The sequence below is a fragment of the Esox lucius genome, chromosome 21 (assembly GCF_011004845.1).
Source record: "Esox lucius isolate fEsoLuc1 chromosome 21, fEsoLuc1.pri, whole genome shotgun sequence".
In the NCBI taxonomy this organism is placed as follows: domain Eukaryota; kingdom Metazoa; phylum Chordata; class Actinopteri; order Esociformes; family Esocidae; genus Esox; species Esox lucius.
Window position 1 is genome coordinate 919550 of NC_047589.1, and position 25490 is coordinate 945039.

Here is a 25490-nt window from a genome sequence, read left to right on the forward strand (position 1 = left end):
TGGTGTGCGCTACAACATGTCTGTCCCTGAGACCCATTTTGCAGGTAGCAGGGTTGTGTGTACAGCAATCATTAATGCACTAAACCAAATACTAATAGTATGTATTCATAGTTTATACTAATTGTTCAATTACACAGAGTATATATTTTTTTATATAATCCAATTGAAGTTAAGAGCGTACTGTTAAAAATTGTTTAAACTGTAAAACAGAAATTGACAGAAATTACCACAATTGTATATTACAATTTGTAAACAGAAATTAATATTTACAAATAAATGCAACATCCACAAACAAATGTCTCATGATGTGCAAATACAAAAACCACAAATGTATTTCATTACCCATAAACCCCATTGTACTTGTACCTCAACCAAGGATTTGAATATATGAAAAATTATTTGCGATTATCCCTCACAACTTTGAACAGTAAATTCACTATATGCGGATCAAGTATTTGTGGACTGGTTCCTATTTGTTTGTAACATTTTGACTCAAGTTTTGCAATTTTATATACTACATAAAAATATACAATTGCACAAATTCTGCAAATGAATACATCATGATCTGTAAATAGGAAACACGGTCCAAAAATGTAATTCAGAATCTTCAAATAAACACGTTTAAAATTCACAAACAAATGCTTTACAATCTGTAAATATGCAAACTATTTTCATCAGGTGATGACGTATTTATGACTGGCATTTGAGTTTGTGGAACATATACTTGTGCATAGCAAACTGTGTTTGTGGATCGGTTCCTGTTTGTTTACAGATTTCTGACACAAACATTCCCCATAAAATTTGCAAAAATTATTTGTACTTGCAATCCAATGAGGCTAATAGGGTTAACGCTTTCTTTATACCATCTTGGCCTGTGTTCCTGCCAATCAGGCACTTGCTCTTATGTCAGGTCTTGGTTCGATAGCTGCAAAGTGTGATCTTTTCTGAATTTTTCACTTATGGGGACATCCCAGATGGCGTCACACTAACATCTCAATCTAGCAGCTCTGTGAAATGCGTATGTAGCACCGATGTAAGACAATCTGTTTTGGACTCATCGATTTGCAATATACTGATGAAGACTGATATGGATTTACATGAAAACTGTTGACCGAAATGTTAACATTGTTGATGAAATTTTGGGCACTGTGCCAGTGAGGAGTAAGAAAGTTTAATATATTCTAAATAGAATGCTCAGGTCAAAATATTTGACTTCAAGGACTTCAAACTGTGAATTAATTTTCAAAGGAGATAATCAAGGGTTCCCATCTGTTGGATCTGGTTAAAAGTGTGACAGCAACCAACAAAATTGCTGATGCTAGAAGACCTTTGGGGTGGGGGGAGTTCTTAGAGGCCATGGCATGTCTCAGCATGCCTTTTACAACTATTCCAAATGAGCTTGTAAAATCTGTTTGTATAAACAAATGCCTGATGACACAATGGATTATTTAGCCACACCCAGGGCCGTGCTGGGACTGAAATTCAGCCCGGGACTTTAAGATGGAGAGGCCTTTTACGCGAGTGCCCTTGGTGCACGAGCAGAAGGATTTTTTGCAGTTATTTTAATTCTAATAGTGTTTTTATGGTATACCACTGCACTGAACACAACCAGGTCAGCAAAACCTAATCTCCAACACATAAGTCACAGTATACTGCTAACTACCAGCATGTCATGTGCACAGTCAGTTGGAGTGATAAAATAGTTACAAATACTCACACTCACATACTCAAAAACTACAATGCAGTCCCATAAAATAGAGATTTGTGTGTGTGTGTGTGTGTCCTTACTTTCTCAGCTTGGCTCCCTGGCTCAGCTTCCCCTGTGATGGACCCTGCCTCCGCTTACTAATTGTGCAGCTACATATGCATGAGAAGAACATCAGTTATAAATATGACTAAGAATTAAAAAAAATCTAATTCAATCTGTGTTTCAGTCAAGTTATTATCTAGTATGTGGAATTATTGGCATTTTATCCTATATGTAAATATCTGATTGATTGATATGCCTAATATGATTGCTTACCCAGCCCTGCACACTGCACCTCTACCTGTCTGTTTCCTGCTCTTCCTCTCTCCCCCTCCTCTCTCCTCCTCCTGCTGCTCCTCCTCTTCTCTCCTGCTACTCCTCCTCTTCTCTCCTGCTGCTCCTCCTCCTCTCCTCTCCTGCTGCTCCTCCTCCTCTTTCCTCCTGCTGCTCCTCCTCTTCTCTCCTGCTGCTCCTCCTCCTCTCTCCTCCTGCTGCTCCTCTTCTCTCCTGCTGCTCCTCCTCTTCTCTCCTGCTGCTCCTCCTCTTCTCTTCTACTGCTCCTCCTCCTCTTTTCTCCTGCTCCTTCTCCTCCTCTTCTCTCCTGCTCCTCCTCCTTCTCTCCCTCCTCATAAATATGAATGCAGGGGTCATCCTCAACCTGTCCCTCTCCATCATTGACTTTAACAGCTAATATACATACAGAGATACAGAGATTCCTTGCTTATAGAAGGATGTTTTCTGTGTGTGGTGACACACTGCAAATTGCTGTTTATAATATATATCTCTAAATATGTAAGGGATACATGGCTATAACATGATAACAGCACATTTTTGTTACATGGCTACATACCAAAGAAATCAATAATTTGACACACAGTATTGATTTAAATAGGAGTTTATTGTTTTAAAAAACTATAGCGGAAGCAATACAAAAGAAAATAGTTCTGTCTCTACGGTTAGAATCCTGCGTGTCCATGGCAACGCTCTGCTTTGAGTGGACTGTTATCAAGCAATAACAGACCGCATTCATGGCACGAAACTAATACAATCTTTTTTACAGCAAATCGCCTCGCTCTACATTATCCCTTATATAATATATGCCTATATTTAAATGCAAATATAAATAATTTCAGTGTATAATAAACATATCACTAATCGTGCACCTGTCCTGTCCATGCTGCTGGGTCCTCCTTCCTAATCTGTAACGTTACCTCCTGCCACAGCACCCTTTGCATGGAAAAGGTCTGTTAATTTGGCACATTTAGCTGCCTCTTGTGCCAACAAATTTTGGCACTGATCTTGAAAATATGACTTGATCATGCAAAAAAACTGTCTTTTATTTAAGGATAGTGATCATATGTATGGAGGACTAAATGTGCCATAATATTAAATAAATGAATATATATGTGTAAATAATGAAATATATAAATACACATCGCATTTGCATTGTGTACACTGAAGCTGTCCACATTGATAGAGCTGTCCACAATGGACTGTGTGTTTTATGCTTGGAACACTGTGATTGGACACTTGAGAAGAAACCAACAGATGAGGGTTATCAGTCATGTAGCACACAAAGGAGTTCCAGTGTTTCCTTATTGTTATGGATACAGAATTGGGAGTAGTATTTTTTTTTGTTGGCGATATAATACATAAATGCAAGGTGTTAAACAGATAGAGTTGGGCCAGGTTGCGCAGGCTGAACAAACCCACACAACTCAAGTCACATTCTCCATATCCACGTAATAATCAGATTCAACATTCATAATAACACATTACTCCCGACACCCCCCCCAAAAAATGTATTGGCCTATACAGTGGGGAGAACAAGTATTTGATACCCTGCCAATTTTGCAGGTTTTCCCACTTACAAAGCATGTAGAAGTCTGTCATTTTTGTCATAGGTACTCTTCAACTGTGAGTGACGGAAAATCCAGAAAATTACATTGTATGATTAGTAAATAATTAGCAACTTGTAATTTGGTACAGAAACTTTTGTTTGCAATTACAGAGATCATACATTTCCTGTAGTTCTTGACTAGGTTTGCATACACTGCAACAGGGATTTTGGCCCACTCCTCCATACAGACCTTCTCCAGATCCTTCAGGTTTCGGCCTGTCTCTGGGCAATACAGACTTTCAGCTCCCTCCAAAGATTTTCTATTGGGTTCAGGTCTGTAGACTGGCTAGGCCACTCCAGGACCTCGGGATGCTTCTTACAGAGCCACTCCTTAGTTGCCCTGGCTTTGTGTTTCGGGTTGTTGTCACGACCCATCTTCAATGCTCTTACTGAGGGAAGGTTGTTGGCCAAGATCTCGCAATACATGGCCCCATCCATCCTCCCCTCAATACGGTGCAGTCGTCCTGTCCCCTTTGCAGAAAAGCATCCCCAAAGAATGATGTTTCCACCTCCATGCTTCACGGTTGGGATGGTGTTCTTGGGGTTGTACTCATCCTTCTTCCTCCAAACACAGCGAGTGGAGTTCAGACCAAAAAGCTCTATTTTTGTCTCATCAGACCCCATGACCTTCTCCCATTCCTCCTCTGGATCATCCAGATGGTCATTGGCAAACTTCAGACGGGCCTGGACATGCGCTGGCTTGAGCAGGGGGACCTTGGGTGCGCTGCAAGATTTTTCTTTGAGACTGTGGTCCCAGCTCTCTTCAGGTCATTGACCAGGTCCTGTCGTGTAGTTCTGGGCTGATCCCTCACCTTCCTGTCCTGTAGCCCATCCCAGCCTTGTGCAGGTCTACAATTTTATCCCTGATGTCCTTATACAGCTCTCTGGTCTTGGCCATTGTGGAGAAGTTGGTGTCTGTTTGATTGAGTGTATAGACAGGTGTCTTTTATACAGGTAACAAGTTCAAACAGGTGCAGTTAATACAGGTAATGAGTGGAGAACAGGAGGGCTTCTTAAAGAAAAACTAACAGGTCTGTGAGAGACGGAATTCTTACTGGTTGGTAGGTGATCAAATACTTACGTCATGCAATAAAATGCAAATTAATTATTTAGAAATCATACGTTATTTTATGGATTTTTGTTTTAGAATCCGTCTCTCACAGTTGAAGTGTATCTATGATAAAAATTACAGACCTCTACATGCTTTGTAAGTAGGAAAACCTGCATAATCGGCAGTGTATCAAATACTTGTTCTCCCCATAGTATCTAGCCATTCACACAAGCAGTTTTAATATAATCAGGGCCTGAAAGATTCCATTACTTTTAATAAAAACTTTGTTGGTAATACATCAAGGGGGCTGGAAGACACTCACATTTGTGAAAATGTTTTTTAAAAGCTTGGACAAGTTAATGGGATGAAACCAGATAAAAATATCTTGTTGCCGGTGAGGGACCTCAGTGTAAGGTGGATTGACTCCACCTTATCAGTAAAATAAGATAAAAACAGTTCACAATCATCCTCACTTTCAGCTGAGGCACAAGGAGGTGCTGGATTTACCACAAGATTCAGATTTTTAAATACAAATCTAGGATTGTGTTGATGTGTAGAAATGAGTTAAGAACAATTGTGTTCTCGCATCCTTAACCATTTTATTGTAATTTAACAATAAATCCTTCAAAGTAAGATAATGAACTTGGAGACTGGATTTTTTCCGTCTGCACTCTGCTTGCCTGCATTCCCTTTTACTGCTCTGAATGTTGTCATTTATCCAGGGCTTATTCCTTACTTAGGTCTAACTGAGGCCTTAGTCTTGAGAGGTGCAATGACGTTTAATGAAGAAAATCAAATTTAATTGGTCAGTCAGATCATTGGTATGGGAATCAGGCATGTGTTAGCTTTGACTCTGAAACAATGTACAAAACTTTGAAATGCTTTGTTCAGTAAGGATAGAGGAGCTTGGTGAAGCAGTAATAGGCCTACTAGTATCTGCTTACATTTCACTGGATATACAGTGAAAGGTTTTTGTTGTAATTTTTGACTAGCTCTCATTCAGCAAGTGTAAGCAGAAAAGTTTCATGAAAAAGTGTTCAACTGGCCATATAACAGTACATGATGGGATAAAACTAAAGCATCTCTCATCACAGATTAACACAGTACACACACAACAGCTTTTTTTCAGTGTTGATATGTAATGTTTGGAATGTTTGATTGTGTGAATAAACATTAGTCTAACTGGCTGAATTGAATTTAACTTTGTTTGGTAGGTGTTAAATTAAAGATTTTATGATAGGTTGATTATGTCAATCAAGAGCAAAAACAAAAATGTGTGTACATTTACCTTTAAATATACCACTAGCTTTTCATCACACACCATTTAAAATTATCATAGACAAAATGAGCAGATATAACAATATTCCTACCACTAGTCTACTGTATGTTCTACTGACAAAATTGTAACATTCCACCAAATCAAAAGCAAAGAATTGCCAATTACATCTAAAAGAAATTCTCAACTACTTCTTTTTCATTTTCATTTGTGGCTCCTGGTCCTGACACTTATTTTTCTTGGTCCTTGGGCTGGATTGAGCATCTGGTAAGGAGTCAGATGGAGCAGGATCAATTGTCTCTGCACAATGAGCCATGCCTGTTTGCAGAAGCTGGTAATTTGGGAATGTCTTTTAATGTGGCTGGGTGAAAAGACTATATGCCTAACTATCCTGATTAATATGATGAATGTATAACAACCATATTGATGGCAAGGAGCAGTTACTCCTACAATATGCAATTGCACACTGGAAAGCCAGGAAGTGATTGTCTCAGGGTGTTGTTAGCCATGACCAAGGGTCTTAGGAGGCAATGTCAATCACCAATATTACTACTAACACAAAACTGATCATTGTGGGCATAGTGCATGCTGTTGATGTGTTGAGCTGTAGTGAAACAGCACCCAGTAGCATTCTTAACCAATTTCCTTCACCACATTGGTACATTGTGAATCTAACCAAAACTATTTAAGAGACACTTTTGAAATTGATCACCTTTGGTTTAATGTTCTTTAACAATTTCAGAATAGGGCTGTCACAATATCAGATTTTCACTACACGATTATCGTGGCCACAAAATACTAATGTATGGAAGTAGAGAGTCTGTAGCCATAACTGTACAAAAATAACCATTACCCTTAATGGACAGTGAAAAGGCAACCAGATGACCTGATAAACAAAAGATCCACAAGGCCTAACACCAAGAGGTGGTTTTGAAAAAATGAATAAGTGGTAATGAATAGACTACGAAAAGGTGTTAATTCAAACACTAGTGTATACACTCACCTAAAGGATTATTAGGAACACCATACTAACACTGTGTTTGACCCCCTTTCGCCTTCAGAACTGCCTTAATTCTACGTGGCATTGATTCAACAAGATGCTGAAAGCATTCTTTAGAAATGTTGGCCCATATTGATAGGATAGCATCTTGCAGTTGATGGAGATTTGTGGGATGCACATCCAGGGCACAAAGCTCCCGTTCCACCACATCCCAAAGATGCTCTATTGGGTTGAGATCTGATGACTGTGGGGGCCATTTCAGTACAGTGAACTCATTGTCATTTTCAAGAAACCAATTTGAAATGATTCGAGCTTTGTGACATGGTGCATTATCCTGCTGGAAGTAGCCATCAGAGGATGGGTACATGGTGGTCATAAAGGGATGGACATGGTCAGAAACAATGCTCAGGTAGGCTGTGGCATTTAAACAATGCCCAATTGGCACTAAGGGGCCTAAAGTGTGCCAAGAAAACATCCCCCACACCATTACACCACCACCACCAACCCGCACAGTGGTAACAAGGCATGATGGATCCATGTTCTCATTCTGTTTACGCCAAATTCTGACCATCTGAATGTCTCAACAGAAATTGAGACTCATCAGACCAGGCAACATTCTTCCAGTCTTCAACTGTCCAATTTTGGTGAGCTTGTGCAAATTGTAGCCTCTTTTTCCTATTTGTAGTGGAGATGAGTGGTACATGGTGGGGTCTTCTGCTGTTGTAGCCCATCCGCCTCAAGGTTGTGCGTGTTGTGGCTTCACAAATGCTTTGCTGCATACCTCAGTTGTAACAAGTGGTTATTTCAGTCAAAGTTGCTCTTCTATCAGCTTGTCACACAGAGCTGTCGCCAGGAATCCTGGGCCCCTGAAAAGAAAAACCCCTAGGCCCCCTCACTTATAGACGACATTGAAATTGCTACGATTAGTGGGTGTGTGAATCATACCCACCTTTCCACAGGCAATCTATGGGCCTGGCCCCACACACCCTCTACCCATCCAGGGCTTGACATTAACGCTTGTCCACAAAAAAAGGAGAATGTCTGAATGGTGCGAAATAATCCTTATTTCGCACCAATTACAGATTGCATGGGCAAAACAAATTCAGCAAAGTCAGTTTTTGTGTCAAGAACAGCCAAATTCTAAGAGCTCAAGATAGTTAACGTTATCCCTTCATCAAAAACCTCTATCACAAAAAAATCTGCAATAGCCATTTTCAAAGCATTTCTGTCGTTTTTTTAATAGCTGCCGTTTATTTTATTCAATAGCATGCAGGGGCAGCTATTAAGCTGTAGGCTACTGCAAAGAAGATATTTGAAATATAATAGACACAAAAGTTAAAAGGCCATTTTGCAATATACCAAGTTACTACTTACTGGAAATACATTTACTATGAGAAATATTACATGGCATATTCAAGCTTTTTTGTTTGTTTGTTAACATGTTAGAAATCAGCTGTTTCGTATAATGGTTGAAATAATGATCGCGTACCCGGTTGTCAAGGGAGATAGTAATTCTATTATTTATTGCAGCTCTTGATAGTCTATTGTTCATGAGGTTACAGACTCTGTCTTCCTACTTGATGTCATCTCACTGAATTTCAACTCAATCTCAAAGAAACTTCCAGATTGTCCTCTACTTTATAGACATCCCAACCTGGAATACACATCACCGTACTGTAAGCCCATTGGCTCATTACTGCATGCTTTGACTGAACGTGACTTCCTGTGTACGGATATTCTTTTGTTATCTAAACATAGCATACATTCATACAGCTCAACACCAGACACCAGTTAAAGTTACTACTTACTGGGAATACATTTACTATAATAATTACATGGCATATTCATGCATTGTTTTGTTTTTTGTTAACCTGCAATATTCCTCGCCAACTTGCCATCATTCATCAATAAACTGGATGAACTTCATTTGCTTTTGGGAGATAACAGAGACCTCTCCTGATCTTCCTCCTTGTGTTTCATGGAATCGTGTCTGTATGAATCTATACCGGACTCAGCGCTACAATTACCTGGTTTTTCAATATTCTAGGCGGATTGCGACACAGAACTCTCAGGAATATGTTTCTACATTAATAACATCTGGGGCAATGATGTGACAGTCATACTACAGTACTGTTCCCCTGACATGGAATCATTTTCTATCAACTGCAGACCTTTCTACAACCCGAGGGAATTCTTATCATTTATCCTTGTCGGTGCCCAGTGAGGAATCGATTATGCGTTTGCTGCTGCCAGACCACAGGAGGCTATAATGTCCTACAGCCAGCGGGCCACCATATTTTGACGCTTTTCTCCTGATCTCAATTTTCATAAGCTAATTTGCATCTCAAGGGGCTTTCCACCAACGGCCCGACTGATTTACACTGGACGCCAAAGAGAGGGCGTGCACTGTGATCTGCTGTATCTGCTTGTGTTGCCATTTTCTTACAGCAGAGATGCTATTGTACCCCTTTTATTCTTGTACTGATTATTTGTATTAACTTAATTTTAATATTGTTTAACTTTGTGTACAGAATTTGTTGCAGTATTGCTTGTGTAAAGACCTTTGTGTAGACATGTACAGTAAACACATAGAAACAGCCGTCTCTCGCCATTGCTTACCATAATATGTTCCCGAACTAATGGCCATTTTCCACTGCATGGTACCAGCTCAACTACTCGCCTATAGCCTCGACTTTAATGCTTCATGGGGGACAGTCTTTACTGTGTTTAAACACTGCCGTGTCCGTAGATGGCACTATAGAGAATGTGAATTGCATGTAAGGCAAGACAATCGCCATTTTGAAAGCTAGGAATCCCACGCTGTACTACTGGGAAAACTAGTAGGATCATTTTAGTGACTTGGTTCTTTCGTTCAGGCACTACTCTTGTTCAAAGTGTGTAAGGTATAAGCTATATGCACTGAATTGGACAGTACAACATGTGGATTATGACATTGCTTTACTACAATTTGATGAACTCCCGAAACAAACGAAGATCGAGATTTTTTTGGACATCGGACTGAAAATTATTAAACGCTGAGTCAACTACATAGCTACGGTGAGTTCTGTTCTGAGCTATAATAAATAACTAGCATTAAGTGTTGTTAGGTACCTGAGTAACAACATAATGACTGTTTTGTAATTAACAATATTTTGTTTTCAATATTCTATTAATATTCAAATTCTCTACTCAAAGTCACTGGTAGCTGAACGCAAGTTCTAAACCATTGGCAGGAAAACGTTATAGAAACTGAGTTTGAAAAAACCGCATTGGCCTGAGATTAAATATCTACAGTAACCCTTGTTTCTTCTTGTGTCCACAAGTTTGGTTGCTTACAATTTTTTGTTCCTTCGTTTATCCTCAAGTTCGGATGTTTTGTGCTTCTTCGTGTCATGTGGATAACGTTACTCTTGGCAGTACATTTTGTTAGACTAGCTAAACCTGCACTTGTTACAATTCTTTTACGGAGGTGTCTTCGTAAATCCACATTGTTCCTAGCTAGCCTGTGTGTCTAATGCTGCAGATTTTTTAAACCTCTTTTCTAAACATTGCTTTCAGGTGATGACGTTTTCTGATGTTTTATTCCCGGAGGAGGATGACTGCGTGGCAGTAGTCCGACGCCTGTGGCTCAATGGGGAACTTTGCTACTGGCCACCAAACAGCATCACCAGCAGGAAGCCCTTCAGCCACAACAAGTTTGACAGAACTTGTTCACCACCTGAAGACATCTGGGAGGCTGTATAAGCTCATCAGGCATGCAGGTGAATTTGAAAATGTAATAACTTGAACCTTGAAATGAAAATATGTTTTGCAGGGTAAATGCTTACAAAACCTAAACTTTTCCTAGACACGTGAAAGACCAGACGTGTGTATTGCCAGAGGAGCAAAAATCATTCCAGCGTGGGCCCCTACCACCCCAAGGACACACATTACATGTTGATCTCATAATTGCTGCAATGTTAACTTATTATATTTACCTGTTCACCAACTTTTGTTTATTTTTAGGATGGAGCAAGCACAGAACTCCAAGGCACCAGAGAGGTACTCCACGCCACCATGTACAGGACTGCCACATAGGTAAGTGTGGATTCATTCACTTAACCCAGATGCTTAACTTGTTATTAAAGAATGTTGCTTCCAATTACATTTTTCAATTTACCCCTCCATGAACTGCCACCTTAACGTGGTGGAGGGTTTTGAGTACCCAAGTGACCCTAGGAGCTATGTTGTCTGGGACTATATGCCCCTGGTAAGGTCTCCTAAGACAAACAGGTCCTGGGCGACGAGTCAGACTAAGAGCGGTTCAAAAACCCTTTAATGATGGAAACCATTTTGAGGACCGTGACGTTGCCCGGTGTGGCGCAGCCGGGGCCCCACCCTGGAGCCAGGCCCGGGGTTGGGGCTCGTATGTGAGTGCCTGGTGGCCAGGCCTTTCCCCAAGAGGTCCGGCCGGGCTCAGCCCGAAGGAGCGACCTGGGGCCGCCTTCCCGTGGGCTCACCACCTGCAGGAGGAACCATAAGGGGTCAGTGCGTAGAGGATCGGGTGGCAGTCGAAGGCGGGGGCCTCGGCAACCTGATCCCTGGACATGGAAACTAGTTCTAGGGACGTGGAATGTCACCTCGCTGGCGGGGAAGGAGCCGGAGATTGTGCGTGAGGTTGAGAGGTTCCGACTAAGGATCCCCTCTACGCACGGCTTGGGCTCTGGAACCACACTCCTTGAGAGAGGATGGACTCTTCACCACTCTGGAGTTGCCCATGGTGAGAGGCGGCGGGCTGGTGTGGGTTTGCTTATAGCCCCCCAGCTCTGCCGCCATGTGTTGGAGTTTACCCCTGTGAACGTGAGGGTCGTTTCCCTGCGCCTATGGGTCGGGGATAGGTCTCTCACTGTTGTTGAACGGCAGTGCAGAGTACCCAACCTTCTTGGAGTCTCTAGGAGGGGTGCTGGAAAGTGCTCCGACTGGGGACTCCATCGTTCTGTTGGGGGACTTCAACGCCCACGTGGGCAACGACAGTGACACCGTGATTGGGAGGAACGGCCCCCCTGATCTGAACCAGAGCGGTGTTCAGTTATTGGACTTCTGTGCAAGTCACAGTTCCTGAGGCACCTGACGGGTACCGGCAGGCCAAGCGCACCTGCCGGTACCTGACGGGTACCGGCAGGCCAAGCAGACTGCAGCCCGGGTGGTTGGGGAGGCAAAACCTCGGGCCTGGGAGGAGTTCGGTGAGGCCATGGAGAAGGACAACCGGCTGGCCTCGAAGAGATACTGGCAAACCGTCTGGCGCCTCAGGAGAGGGAAACAGTGCCCTACCAACGCTGTTTACAGTGGAGGTGGGCAGCTGTTGACCTCAACTGGGGATGTCGTTGGGTGGAGGAAGGAGTACTTCAAGGATCTCAATCCCGCCATCACGTCTTCCATTGAGGAAGCAGAGGCTGAGGGCTCAGAGGTGGACTCGTCCATCACCTGGGCTGAAGTCACTGAGGCAGTCAAGAAACTCCTCGGTGGCAAGGCACCGGGGGTGGATGAGATCCGCCCTGAGTACCTCAAGTTTCTGGATGTTGTGGAGCTGTCTTGGTTGACACACCTCTGCAGCATCGCGTGGCGGTCAGGGACAGTGCCTCTGGGATGGCAGACCGGGGTGGTGGTCCCTCTTTTTAAGAAGGGGGACCGGAGGGTGTGTTCCAACTACAGGGGGATCACACTTCTCAGCCTCCCCGGGAAAGTCTATGCCAGGGTTCTGGAGAGGAGAATACGGCCGATAGTAGAACCTCGGATTCAGGAGGAACAGTGTGGTTTTCGTCCGGGCCGTGGAACACTGGACCAGCTCTATACCCTCTACAGGGTGGTGGAGGGTTCATGGGAGTTTCCCTAACCAATCCACATGTGTTTTGTGGATTTGGAGAAGGCATTCGACTGTGTCCCTCGCAGCATCCTGTGGAGTGTGCTTCGGGAGTTTGGGGTCCTGGGTCCTTTGCTAAGGGCTGTCAGGTCCCTGTACAACCGAAGCAGGAGCTTGGTTCGCATTGCCGGCAGTAAGTCAGCCTTGTTCCCGGTGCATGGTGGACTCCGGCAGGGCTGCCCTTTGTCGCCGGTTCTGAATTTCTAGGTGCAGCCAGGGGCCGGAGGGTGTCAGGTTTGGGGACCACACGATTTCATCTCTGCTCTTTGCGGATGATGTTGTCGTGTTGGCCCCTTCAAACCAGGACCTTCAGCATGCACTTGGACGGTTTGCAGCCGAGTGTGAAGCGGTGGGGATGAAAATCAGTACCTCCAAATCTGAGGCCATGGTCCTCAGTCGGAAAAGGGTGGCTTGCCCACTTCAGGTTGGTGGAGAGTGCCTGCCTCAAGTGGAGGAGTTTAAGTATCTAGGGGTCTTGTTCACGAGTGAGGGAAGGATGGAACGGGAGATTGACAGACGGATCGGTGCAGCTTCTGCAGTAATGCGGTCGATGTATCAGTCTGTCGTGGTGAAGAAAGAGCTGAGCCGCAAGGCGAAGCTCTCGATTTACCGGTCAATCTACGTTCCTACTCTCACCTATGGTCATGAGCTTTGGGTCATGACCGAAAGGACAAGATCCCAGATACAGGTGGCCGAAATGAGCTTTCTCCGCAGGGCGGCTGGGCGATCCCTTAGAGATAGGGTGAGAAGCTTGGTCACCCGGGAGTAGCTCAGAGTAGAGCCGCTGTTCCTCCACATCGAGAGGGGTCAGCTGAGGTGGCTTGGGCATCTTTTCCGGATGCCTCCTGAACGCCTTCCCGGGAAGGTGTTCCGGGCCCGTCCCACTGGGAGGAGACCCCGGGGAAGACCTAGGACACGCTGGAGGGACTATGTCTCCCGGCTGGCCTGGGAACACCTCGGTGTCCCCCCGGAAGAGCTAGAGGAAGTGTCTAGGGAGAGGGAAGTCTGGGCATCTCTGCTTAGACTGCTGCCCCCGCGACCAGGCCCCGGATAAGCGGAAGATGATGAATTTAAATTTTTAAGGGCAAGAAGGTAGAGGTAGGGGGAAGTTTCAGCTCTGCACATGAAGGCAAGAATGAACATTTTGGCAGACACTGCGATTTGAGTTCTGATTGTAAAATAACCAGATATTTAGGACTGAATAATTAACTGTCTGTCTTTACTTTCAGAACATTTGGAGAAGATCAAGCAGCTGACTGAAGAGAAGGTCGAGCTGAGGGCACAGCTGGCTCTACAATCAGGTAAAAACAAAACTATAGTTAGCCTAGCATCTTGTCTTTATTAAACTGCATTTGTCTGAACGTGTGCCCTTTACTAAAATGCAAGACTGTGGCAGTTTTATTTATTTCACTATTAAGCTATTGAAATTTAATTGTGATTTTAGCTTCTGAGAAATATTTGACTGAAGAGAATGTCAAGGTGAGGGCAGAGCTGGCTCTATAATCAGGTAAAAACTTGACTATAGTTGTGCTGCCATTTTGTCTTCATGAAACATTTCATTTGTCATGCAATTCTCAAAATCATGTCAGACCATTTACAGTGGGGAGAACAAGTATTTGACACACTGCCGATTTTGCAGGTTTTCCTACTTACAAAGCATGTAGAGGTCTGTGATTTTTATCATAGGTACACTTCAACTGTGAGAGACGGATTCTAAAACAAAAATCCATAAAATCACATTGTATGATTTTTAAATAATTTCTTTGCATTTTATTGCATGACATAAGTATTTGATCACCTACCAACCAGTAAGAATTCCGTCTCTCACAGACCTGTTAGTTTTTCTTTAAGAAGCCCTCCTGTTCTCCACTCATTACCTGTATTAACTGCACCTGTTTGAACTCGTTACCTGTATAAAAGACACCTGTCCACACACTCAAACAGACTCCAACCTCTCCACAATGGATGTAAGGACATCAGGGATAAAATTGTAGACCTGCACAAGGCTGGGATGGGCTACAGGACAATAGGCAAGCAGCTTGGTGAGAAGGCCACAACTGTTGGCGCAATTATTAGAAAATGGAAGAAGTTCAAGATGACAGTCAATCTCCCTCGGTCTGGGGCTCCATGCAAGATCTCACCTCGTGGGGTATCAATGATCATGAGGAAGGTGAGGGATCAGCCCAGAACTACATGGCAGGAACTGGTCAATGACCTGAAGAGAGCTGGGACCACAGTCTCAAAGAAAACCATTAGTAACACACTACACCGTCCTGGATTAAAATCCTGCAGCGGTCATGTGGTCTGATGAGACAAAGGTCATGTGGTCTGATGAGACAAAAATAGAGCTTTTTGGTATAAACTCCACGCGCCGTGTTTGGAGGAAGAAGGATGAGTACAACCCCCAGAACACCATCCCAACCGTGAAGCATGGAGGTGGAAACATCATTCTTTGGGGATGCTTTTCTGTAAAGGGGACAGGACAACTGCACCGTATTGAGGGGAGGATGGATGGGGCCATGTATTGCGAGATCTTGGCCAACAACCTCCTTCCCTCAGTAAGAGCATTGAAGATGGGTCGTGGCTGGGTCTTCCAGCATGACAACGACCCGAAACACACAGCCGCAGCGGCTGTGTGAAAGCTAGTAGAAAGCTAGTGGGCCCACCGGTGGGAAACTGGCATGTTGCTTGCTGGGTGTCTACATACCACCGTCAGCCAACATGCACGAATCAAAACAGCAGCAGGCGACACTGATTCTCCAGGCAAAGCAGTCATACCCGGACTCCTAAGTTATTGTTCTTGGTGACTTCAACAAAGGTAACCTAAGTCACGAACCCCTGAATTACAGTTTATTAAAATACAGAATAGAGAGGCAAACACTGTGGATCACTGCTACACTACAATTAACAACGCTGTGCCCCACACTACTCTGGGACTTTCAGACCATGTCGTGGTCCATCTAATATCCACATAAAGTACAGGCAAAAACTACAACTTTCTAAGCCTGTTGTGTGAAGGTCCAAGATGTGGAGGAGTGAAGCAACAGAGGATCTGTCTGAAATGCAATAATTGGGCCATTTTAAGTCTGCCGCTAATGGTTTGGATGAGTACACTGTTGCTGTGACATCACACATCAGCTTCTGTGAGGACAGCTGCGTATCAACATAGATCAGGGTGAGCTGCAACAACAACAAACCCTGGTTCCCAGCCAAACACAGGTGGCTGCATTTGGAAAAGGAGGTGATCAGAAGCGAGACAGAGATAGGTAAATAGAGGCTAAATACAGCTTTGCTAAAGCAGTGAAGGAAGACAAGTGCCTGTATGGAGAGAATATAAAAGTTTGACCAGCGACTCTGCTTCTGTTTGGAGAGGCCTCCAACAGATTACCAACTACAAGCCTAAATCCCCCCACTCCATTAATGAGCTGTAACTTGTCAACAACCTGAATGAGTTCTACTGCAGATTTGAAAGACAAAAGGGCAGTCCTGACAACATACCTTCTCCCTGTGTGTCCAGTCATCAACACCAACCCTCCACCATTGGGGCCCATTCACAATCACCCATCCCAATCATCACTATAATGGAACTTTCAGTACTGGAGGGGGACATTAACTATTCAAGAGGCAGAACCCTTGGAAAGCAGCAAGGCCTGATGGGGTCTCCCCACCCACCCTTAAGCATTGTGCAGATCAGCTTTCTACTGTGTTTACGAACATCTTCAAAACCTCATTGGAGACATGCTGCAATCTGGCCCATTTCAAGTCCTCCATCATAATCTCAGTCCCCAAGAAGCCAAGGATCACAGGACTTAACGACTATAGGCCCGTCACTCTGATCTCTGTATTATGAAGTCATTTGATCGCCTTGTACTGTCCCACCTCAAGACCATCACTGATCCTCTACTAGACCCACTGCAGTTTTCTGTCTGTTGACAACACTTAACATGGCTCTTCACTTCATCCTCCAGCATCTGGACTCCCCTGGAACCTATGTGGACTTCTGTTCCGCATTCAACACCATAATACTCGCTTTGCTCCAGGACAAGCTATTTCAACTGGGAGTGCCCAAGTCCACATCACAGCCTTCCTGTCCAACAGGAAGCAGCACGTGAGGCTGGGGAAGCACCTGTCTGACGCCCTGACCATCAACACCAGCTCCCCCCCAAGCCTGTGTCCTGTCCCCCCTACTCTACTCCCTGTACAGCAACACCTCATTCCCACTGGGCACCACCATCGCCCAGGACCTCAAGTGGGAGCTGAACATCACTTCTCTTACAAAGAAAGCACAGCAGAGGATGTACTTCCTGCGACAGCTGAAAAAATTAAACCTGCCAACGACTATGGTAGTGCATTTCTACACTGCCATCATAGTGTCCATCTGACCTCCTCCATCAGATTCTGATACGTTGCAGCCACTGCCAAAGACAAGGGCAGGCTGCAACGCATCATATTCAGTGCTCTCCCCTTTGACAGAAGACTGAGGTCTATCAGGACCAAAACCTCCTGCCACAAGAACAGTTTCTTTCCTACAGTAGTAGGCCTCATGAACATGCCCTGGTACCAAATTGACTCCCCGCTCCCAACATACATACACAACCCTCAACAGGACACATTTCCCCTCCCATAAAACCTCAACTGAACAAAATCTTGCACCTTACATATACTTATTTTTAGTAATTTATTAATGAAGTCTTTTATGCTCAGTCCACTGTTCTTATTTTCTTTTTTACTTCACTTATTCCTTTTGTATTGATTGTTGCACCAACAGCCAGAACTAATTCCTTGTTTGTTGTGAAACATGTTAATAAAACCCTATGTACCACAACAACGGAGATTAAAAAAAATTATATTTAAGCTACCCACCACAGTGGCTGGTTAACCTTGGTGGCTATGGTAATTACACAATCCTTTAAAGTGGCCTTGTTCCTTAAAATAAAAATCCTTTGGATAAAATGTAAACTGGTTAAGTATTCACCTGGGTTCCAAGATCAAAAAAGTTAACATTAAGCCTTGCTTTCCATGTGGCATCTCAACCCCATCATGATTATAGACAAGAGGAAGTTATGACTACATTTCTATAAATGGCCCCATTCTACAAGTTAAGGTATTTCAGATTTGGTCTCCCAGACAGTACTTATAGTAATACTTTATTTAAGCATAAGAAAACATGAACAAGTACAGAAATAAAAACATTGTAAAACCGAGGGACAAACATCTAGTGGAAGGGCTTCTTTTTAAGCAGGGGTTCAGTCCTGACAGACTTTCTCAATGTCCTGCCAATGGTGCTTGTTCGTGGTGATGTCACAGAGTCCCTAATGTTAGCCATGAAACCTCGCTTGGGCTTAGACAGGATAGGGGACTTCTGAGATAACTTGACCAACTCTTCCTTTAACAAGACCAGTTCTTTGTCCTTCTCTCTACAATCCTGGGCAATCCTCTCCAGATCCTGTGTCTGAGAAAGAGTGAAACCGTGAAAGATTGAGAAATTAAAAGGTTTTTAGAAAGTGCTGATTTTTGTACATGCCCTCAGTCATTACCTGGTCAGCTAGCCTCTTTTGCAAAGTTTCTGTTTCTGACGTTTTTTCATGGTACCTCTCGCCAGCCTCTTGAAGTGTATCATTCAGAATAACAAACTTTTTTTCCAATAACACAATCAACTGAAAAAGAAACACCTGGTTTGAGTTCCAACTCTTAACAATAAAACATTAACTTGACAGGTGAAGGCTAGATTGTCTTACCTCTTCTTTCTGTTCACAGAGTTTCTTCAATGCACTTTTTTCTTCTAAAAGGATTTTGCATCTCTCTGCATCTGTGGAAACCGTTATTTACTCTTACATCTCAAATTTCACAGCACTGTATTCATAGTAAGCATTTCAAAATGCACAAAAGGCTGTTAAGTACCTATAATCTAATTATTTCTTAAATTGGTGTTCTAGTGTCAAACATTTCTAGACCTTAAGGCCAGTTACACATTTCCCACTAGGTTTAATTATTTATTTTGAGAAAAACAATTAGCTATGAATAAGAATAGGGAAAGATTGATTGTTTACCGTGTAGTTGAAGCAATACTTCAGAAAACGCATACTGACCTGTTACCCCATTGTCCACATTCACAGGGGAGATGCTCTCTGTCTGACTTGAATTATCTTTGGTTGGAACTGTAGATGAACCCACTGTAGATCCTGACATTATTTGTTTCATCTCAGACAGCTTCTGTTCTAGTGCCTAAATGGGGTTGAGTAAATATGCCAGATATACCAACCCCCTAAATTTTTCAAAAAAAGCAATCGGTACAAATACCTCAGACTAAACAAACATGTTCTTGTAGAACTACCATCCTGTAGGTCAGAGATTTTTAACAGTGGCCTTCAAAGCCAATTCCACTCCTTGATTTCATTGCAACCTCTTAATCAGTGACTTTAGACCTGGGACACCAGGTGGGTGCAATTAATGAAGTAGAACAGAAAACCAATAAGATTTGGCCCTTATTGGTTAAGAGTTGAATAGCCCGGCTGTAGGTTGGCCAAACTCATGTGACTAACCATGGCTTTTTTTTAATCCAACAATTCAGGTGTGCTTTTAAATCAGGTGTGCTAGATTAGGGTTAAAATAAACATGTCAGCAAATTAGCTGTAGGAACATAACAGGGAAGCACTGGTCTATATAGACAACCTGAGCTGACACTATCAGGGCCTTGTCAGATCAGCTACAATGAGTGGGTAGTACCTCTACTTTCTCCTGCTCTGCAATGAACTCATCAAGTGGTACATAATCATCTTCCACACGCTCCAGAGCCCGCTGATAGGCGTGGTCCTTCAGGGCATCTTTGTAAAGATCAAATGTGTTCTCCAGCTTTTCTTGGTAGCTGTCCTTCAGCTTGGCAACCTGACGACTTCAGTAACATACTTGTTATTTCAAAGACCATGTATTGGTGGAATAGCTACTACATTAAAGCAACCATCTAGATGAAGTGCATACCACACTGTGGTACACAGTATTCCCTGTTCACCAACTGTGCATTTTATATGGGAACATTAAGTAATGCTAATAGCAAATATGGAAGGCCTAATTGTGCCCCATTGTAATGCTCACTTCCGGAGCTCCTCACTCTCCATAAGTTGCTGCAGCATGGCATCTCCCATCTCCTTACGGATCTCAATCTCCTGGACTAAGTTCTTTCGCCGCTCTGCCAGGAGCTTGGTTCTGAGATTCTCAACCACATTCAGGAGATCCTATCCATGGGGAACAGATCATAGCTCTGTCAGCAAGGAATATATCAGTCTTGCTGTAACTGAACTCAAGCATGATAGTGCAATGGATTTCATTGTTCTGAATTTCATCTAGCCCTATGAAGAAAAACTGGCTATTTGGACAGAAATACCTCTTGGGGTAAAATGGACATGTCATTTTCATCCTCGTCATCCAACAGTTCTTCTTCAGACAAATAGTTCTCTAGGGCCACGTCATCAATGACCCCATTTCTCAACAAAGGCTTCCCATCGCGCCCCATCAACCGCGGGGTGAAAGACTCTTGTAATTTGGTCGGGATCACCTGGATCACCTTGGACAACAAGATAACATAGGTATCTGGTCAGAAGTAAAAAATGTAATTGTTCATATACACAGCTAGATGCTTCCATTTAAATGAAAAAAGTTTAAATTAAAAAGGAGACATGTAGAAATGATTCTCCAAGTGAAAGCTAGGCAACAGATCATTTAAATCAATGTGCAAGTGTTACTTTTTGGTTGAACAGCTTTACGCAATATATTTTACTTTTTCACATTAAAATAAACTGAGTGAATAGTATAATTTAACTGTGGCACTTAATTTGTAAAGTGCATTTTGAGATGGACATGAGTCAAATGCTATGGACAGGGGAGGAAAAACATTGCCACTGACAACTACATTTTCTACAGTGTAAAAAAGAAACATTGAAATAAACCAAATGTTTAGAGGAATTGGAATGTTGACAGGATTGGATAGAAGGACCAACCTGCTTGGCAACAGCAGAGAACTTCATGACATGGAGAGTTTCATCATATGTGGATGCACACTGGTTGATGTTGACAATCATGGAGGCTCGGCCCTTTCCACAGAAAATGGACTGGAAGAGACGGGTCAGTTTGCTCTCCCTGAATGGAATGTAACTATTTTTCATCCTGATTGAAGAGAGGATACCTTTGTCAAATATGTTTAATTCAGGGTGAGAAAACATTTGGGTTTTGTCTTGTAGTTATAATACATTTTCCTATTGTAAAATTTTGCCTGCAGAATTGGGTTAAATGTGGCAAGGATTTTCTTTTTTAGCAGGTGTTCTTTATATGGTCATCTTGAGAATGGTTGGCAGTGGTTCATAGACAACCTGTCACTCTGGTTTTTGCGGAGGGCAGCAATGCACTTTCCTAGGATGAGCAGAGAGTTGTTGATATTCCCAGCTTCCTTCAACCGTTCCCCAAATGTTTTGGTTTTACCGCATCTTTCCGAGCCAGCCAGGTCACACAATGAGAATCTGTTGGGAAAAAATAAACATTTAAAGTATGAGACCTTGCAGGGATGGAGCATCAAACACCTCTCAGGCCATGTAACCAAAACCCAGGCCTGGGGTCCCCCAAGGAGTGCACAGTTACCTTAACACTACACAGCTGAGTCAAATGAAATCTTAGTTTACAATTCTGTTTTAAATCAGCATTTTAGTGCTTTGCACCCCTTGGTGTCCCAAGATTGAGATTTTGAAACCCCATTCTGTAATCATGCAGCTTATGAAGATTTGGACAAAGCATGGACTCTTGAACAATCTAGTTGTATCCAAGTATAGCACTAAGGACAATACCCCACATGTATGTTTACAGAAGTACTTCCTAAAATGAAGGATCAATACTCACTCTGACATTCTCTGAACCTCGGTTCCATCAATACTTAGTAATTTCATTGTAAATATACTGTGGCTGTAACAGGGAGAGAAAAGGATTTGAAGCATTTCAGAAATCCAAAGTATTTAAAAATGTAAAATGAGTGTGACCTTGCCTTCGGCTTGATGAATGGTTCAGCTTAGTAGAAGCAGCACTTCGATTTTTATTTCCAACTCTGAGAATTTTGCATGCCTCCTCAGAGTTGTGGACATTGATCCACTTTAGATCTGAAAGAACCATTTTATGAAACTAGAGAACATGAGGGCACGTTGTTTTAATTGAGAAAACGTTCCACTGTTTCCACACACCTCTGACATACGAGTCGCCTACACTGTCTTCACACACACGGAGGGCGGGGCGTCTTTTGGTCTTGGAGGTGGTCGGTGCCTGAAGCAGGTCATACACGCTCTCATTGTAGATCTCATAGAATGCCACCCACATTGCAAACTGAGTCCGATCCCGCTCGCCAGATGATGCATTCACAAACTCAACTAGGGGAATCAGAATCAAATAGAAGATTCTCCTAAAACAAAATCACAGAACTCCAAACATTGTCTCAATCACAACAAATGGGGATGTAGAGGTAACATACCTGTGTTATCGGTGTTATCGTAAGAGACAGAGAAGGAGAGGCTCCCTGTTGAGGCTCTGAACAGGTCGGAGGATACTCCACTGACCCGGGGCGGTTCATGCTCCTATGTGGGGGTGACAGTGGGGGTTAGAAGAGATTAAGGGGAAAACCACCAAACGGACAATAAGTTGCCAACATAATTTCATGAGCAATCAACGATTTACTCCACATCCAGCCACCTCTTTGAGTAGAGCAAATACAGTTGCTTTGGTACATCTCTCCTGTTTGACCTGATCAGGGCCTAGGTACTGGGCGTCACCTCCGAGGTACGGCTTCAGATCCATGTTCTCATACTGTCTCCCATTGATGTGTCGGAAAATAACATCTAATGTCCTAGGAAGAATCCCAGGGTCTTTGTGGGATCCTGCACCATGCAAAAAAACAGTCCATCTACATACTCAACAGGACCAGTGGGTAAACTTAGAACATGATATACTGCATGTCAAAAGAATTGAAGGCTGTGTTTTATTCAAGTTTGACAGTCTCACATATACCGTACTTACACCTCAGTTCACAGCCACAGTTAGCTTTTATGAGCTGATTATAATAACAATCAGGAAGGTTACTAGTAGACTTGCCTTGTATTGTGTGAGTTTTGCCTGCATTGGTCACACCATAGCTAAAGATCAGTGCATTCTTCCCTTCCAGATAGTCGCAAACTTGGCTTTTCATGGTGGCTTCGAAAAGATCTGCCTGCTTCGTTTCAGGACCAAATATCTTAGCAGAATGAAAGCATAAAAGTTAGGCTAACTTTACACAAGCAGTCCATTTCTTTCCCCCCTATTAATTGGTCTTTTGTCATTTAACAGAATCTTATCCAGAGGACCTTACAATAAGGAGTTCACTTTTATTGTTTACTGGCCCCTGATGGGAATTTAAGAACCATCCTCTTATTGATGCCTCAATAAAAATAAATACATCTAATTTAATTGGTCAAAAAATCTGAAATGGGCTGAAGCAACTTAATAGCAATATAGGTAAATTACATTTCAGTCATTCAGCAATGACAGTCTTTGGTTCATTAAAGACCAAATCCTTCCAAAATGAATGAATCACTTCCATCGCATATTTGCCAAACCTGAGAGAAGGAGAATTTGTGTATCGCCTGACCAATGCCCTTCTCACTGCTCTTCATGGTAGCAGAACCTTTGGGTGCATTCAGCACTACAGTCTGGGAGTTCTCAAGCACAACACAACCCTTCAGAAAGACAAAAAGAACAAAGGGATCATGCCAGACAGTCCAACTGTGTCCTGTAAATGTGTACACAATATATATACATTTTTTAAATGCATATGGTAGAGATCAAATGTTGGTCTCTTAAAACTTATCATTGTAATCTAAAACTGTTGACTGATTAATTACAAAACAGCCCAATTTTCACATACCTGGTCTTCATTGTTGGACAGCTCATCCTTGGAGAAAGGCCTCACCCTTAGGTAGACCCTCAGCTGCTGTGGTTGCTGCTCTACAGTGTCCAACACCTCACTCTGGCAGGGATACATGTATTCCAAATAGGGCAAACAGCGTTCCCTGTAGCACATCACTTTCAAAGTAGTTCACTTGAAAATACTTAGCAACTAATCATTGCCTTGGTGTGGGAGCACCGGTATAAGTAGGAGTCTCCAGAGACAGGTTTGATAACCAGTTGATATAGGGAGGGGATAAAGGTGCCACTTGAGATGACAAACAACACTAATGACATTATAATTTACATAGCAAGTACCTGTGTGGAAGTAATAGAGGAGAGTTCTGAGAGCACATCACGATGGGGATTACATGAATGGAGATCATTACACGTGGATTCCATTGCATCTGCATGCACAAATACTGTGCAATCTTGCGTCAAATCGATGATTGTAGTCATCTCTAAGCAAGAAAGTCAACCATTAGGGTCTCTGCATTCCAGAGTAAGTCCTTTCTTTGTATTAGAATTCTACATTTACTTACAAGCTGAGGAATCCAAACTGCAAGATTAAAATGGATTTATGGTTTAAGACTTGAGGAGAATACTAGGCAATCACTGCTTACAAGAACAATTAGCAAACACAAGATGAAAGTCAATGGAAAGAACAAAACAACTATAGGTTTAAATCACAACTTAATTAATTAAGAACAGGTGGAGTCATTAGTTAGCCAATCAAATTTCAGAAGGCTTGCCAAACCTCAAATTGGCCACTACACAATATACCCAAGATAATTTAGTATGAAGATCAGCAAAAACTGCCGGTGCTAATCCAGACTACTTATTGGTCCCAGCCCACTGAGAGGTTGCCACCGAGCATGTTAAATGGAACTCTGATTACTGCCCCAACCAAAGTGAATTAACTTGAACATTTCCCAAGCTATTTGTACTCAGCAACTCCTTTGGCTGATCCATCCCGATTAATACTCCAACCAGGTAATCAGGAAAGATCAGTCAATAAATTATACTGCAAATGACTACTCAAAATTTAGTTATAATGACATAACCATCCAACATCTTATGTTGAGCCATGTGTTTCAGATGTCTGCTTTGTGTATGTAAAGTGTAGGCTTGAAGTGATTTTACATTACATTAGATGCATTTAAAGCAGTCTTTTTTTCTAGCCCAGCCAGCAGGGGGCACTCATAGTACAGCAAATGAAAAGTTCTTAATTCAAGACATGGACTAATTAAAGAAACAACCTAGTTGACAAATACAATGAACAAAAATAAACAAGATTCACAAGAAATCCCTGAAATTTTCATAAACAAAATGTTTCAAACTGTGTGCACATTTCTTTCAATTGACTGATGTCCTTATGAACTACTCAGATGTGTAGTGGAGTTACTAAAGAATGAGTGTGTTCCAGTCCCATATCCCCCTGTGCTTGAGTCCAAGTGGAGTCATGAGTTCCTATTGTTAAATGCAAGTCGAGTACCTTGGGGTCTGAAAGTCCTCCCCGAGGGAAAAAAACTATGAAAAATACTTTCCTGCATTACTATGCAACATACCTTTTAGCACATTTGACTACAGATAACTGTCAGCTAAATGCCCTGGATATTTCTTACTAATAGAAGATCAGATCTATTCACAGCATGATGGTTTAACCATGC

The 25490-nt window shown here is 42.6% G+C and overlaps 1 protein-coding gene across 3 annotated transcripts; it reads right to left on the bottom strand.

Moving 5' to 3' along the window:
- Positions 1-17999: 17999 nt before the first annotated feature.
- zgc:56231 (KISc_KIF23_like and GBP_C domain-containing protein) lies at positions 18000-24472 on the bottom strand. 3 transcript variants are annotated; one of them, XM_010900735.4, is made up of 19 exons: positions 24363-24472; positions 24139-24281; positions 23801-23902; positions 23493-23612; positions 22993-23131; positions 22594-22778; positions 22376-22478; positions 22092-22274; positions 21899-22010; positions 21757-21819; positions 21237-21383; positions 20868-21033; positions 20255-20434; positions 19966-20105; positions 19600-19765; positions 18963-19098; positions 18612-18682; positions 18411-18530; positions 18000-18325 (listed from the first exon to the last, which is right to left on the bottom strand). In XM_010900735.4, exons 2-19 carry the CDS (start codon positions 24277-24279, stop codon positions 18089-18091), a joined length of 2511 nt encoding a protein of 836 aa, XP_010899037.1. In that variant the 5' UTR covers positions 24280-24281; positions 24363-24472; the 3' UTR covers positions 18000-18088. The 3 variants fall into 3 exon arrangements, with proteins under 3 accessions (XP_010899037.1, XP_010899038.1, XP_010899039.1); XM_010900736.3 differs by lacking the exon at positions 24363-24472 and having other exon boundaries at positions 23801-23945; positions 24139-24208; XM_010900737.4 differs by lacking the exons at positions 21237-21383; positions 21757-21819.
- Positions 24473-25490: the final 1018 nt, after the last annotated feature.

What these genes read in the sequence shown, in the direction of transcription:
- zgc:56231 (XM_010900735.4), bottom strand. Translation starts at nt 24,279, where the DNA reads ATGACTACAATCATCGATTTGACGCAAGATTGCACAGTATTTGTGCAT. An exon ending in TGTGGACAATGGGGTAACAG is followed by an intron (nt 18,683 to 18,962) that starts GTCAGTATGCGT and finishes CGGTTTCCACAG; the next exon opens with ATGCAGAGAGATGCAAAATC. An exon ending in TCTGTGAACAGAAAGAAGAG is followed by an intron (nt 18,531 to 18,611) that starts GTAAGACAATCT and finishes TTTCTTTTTCAG; the next exon opens with TTGATTGTGTTATTGGAAAA.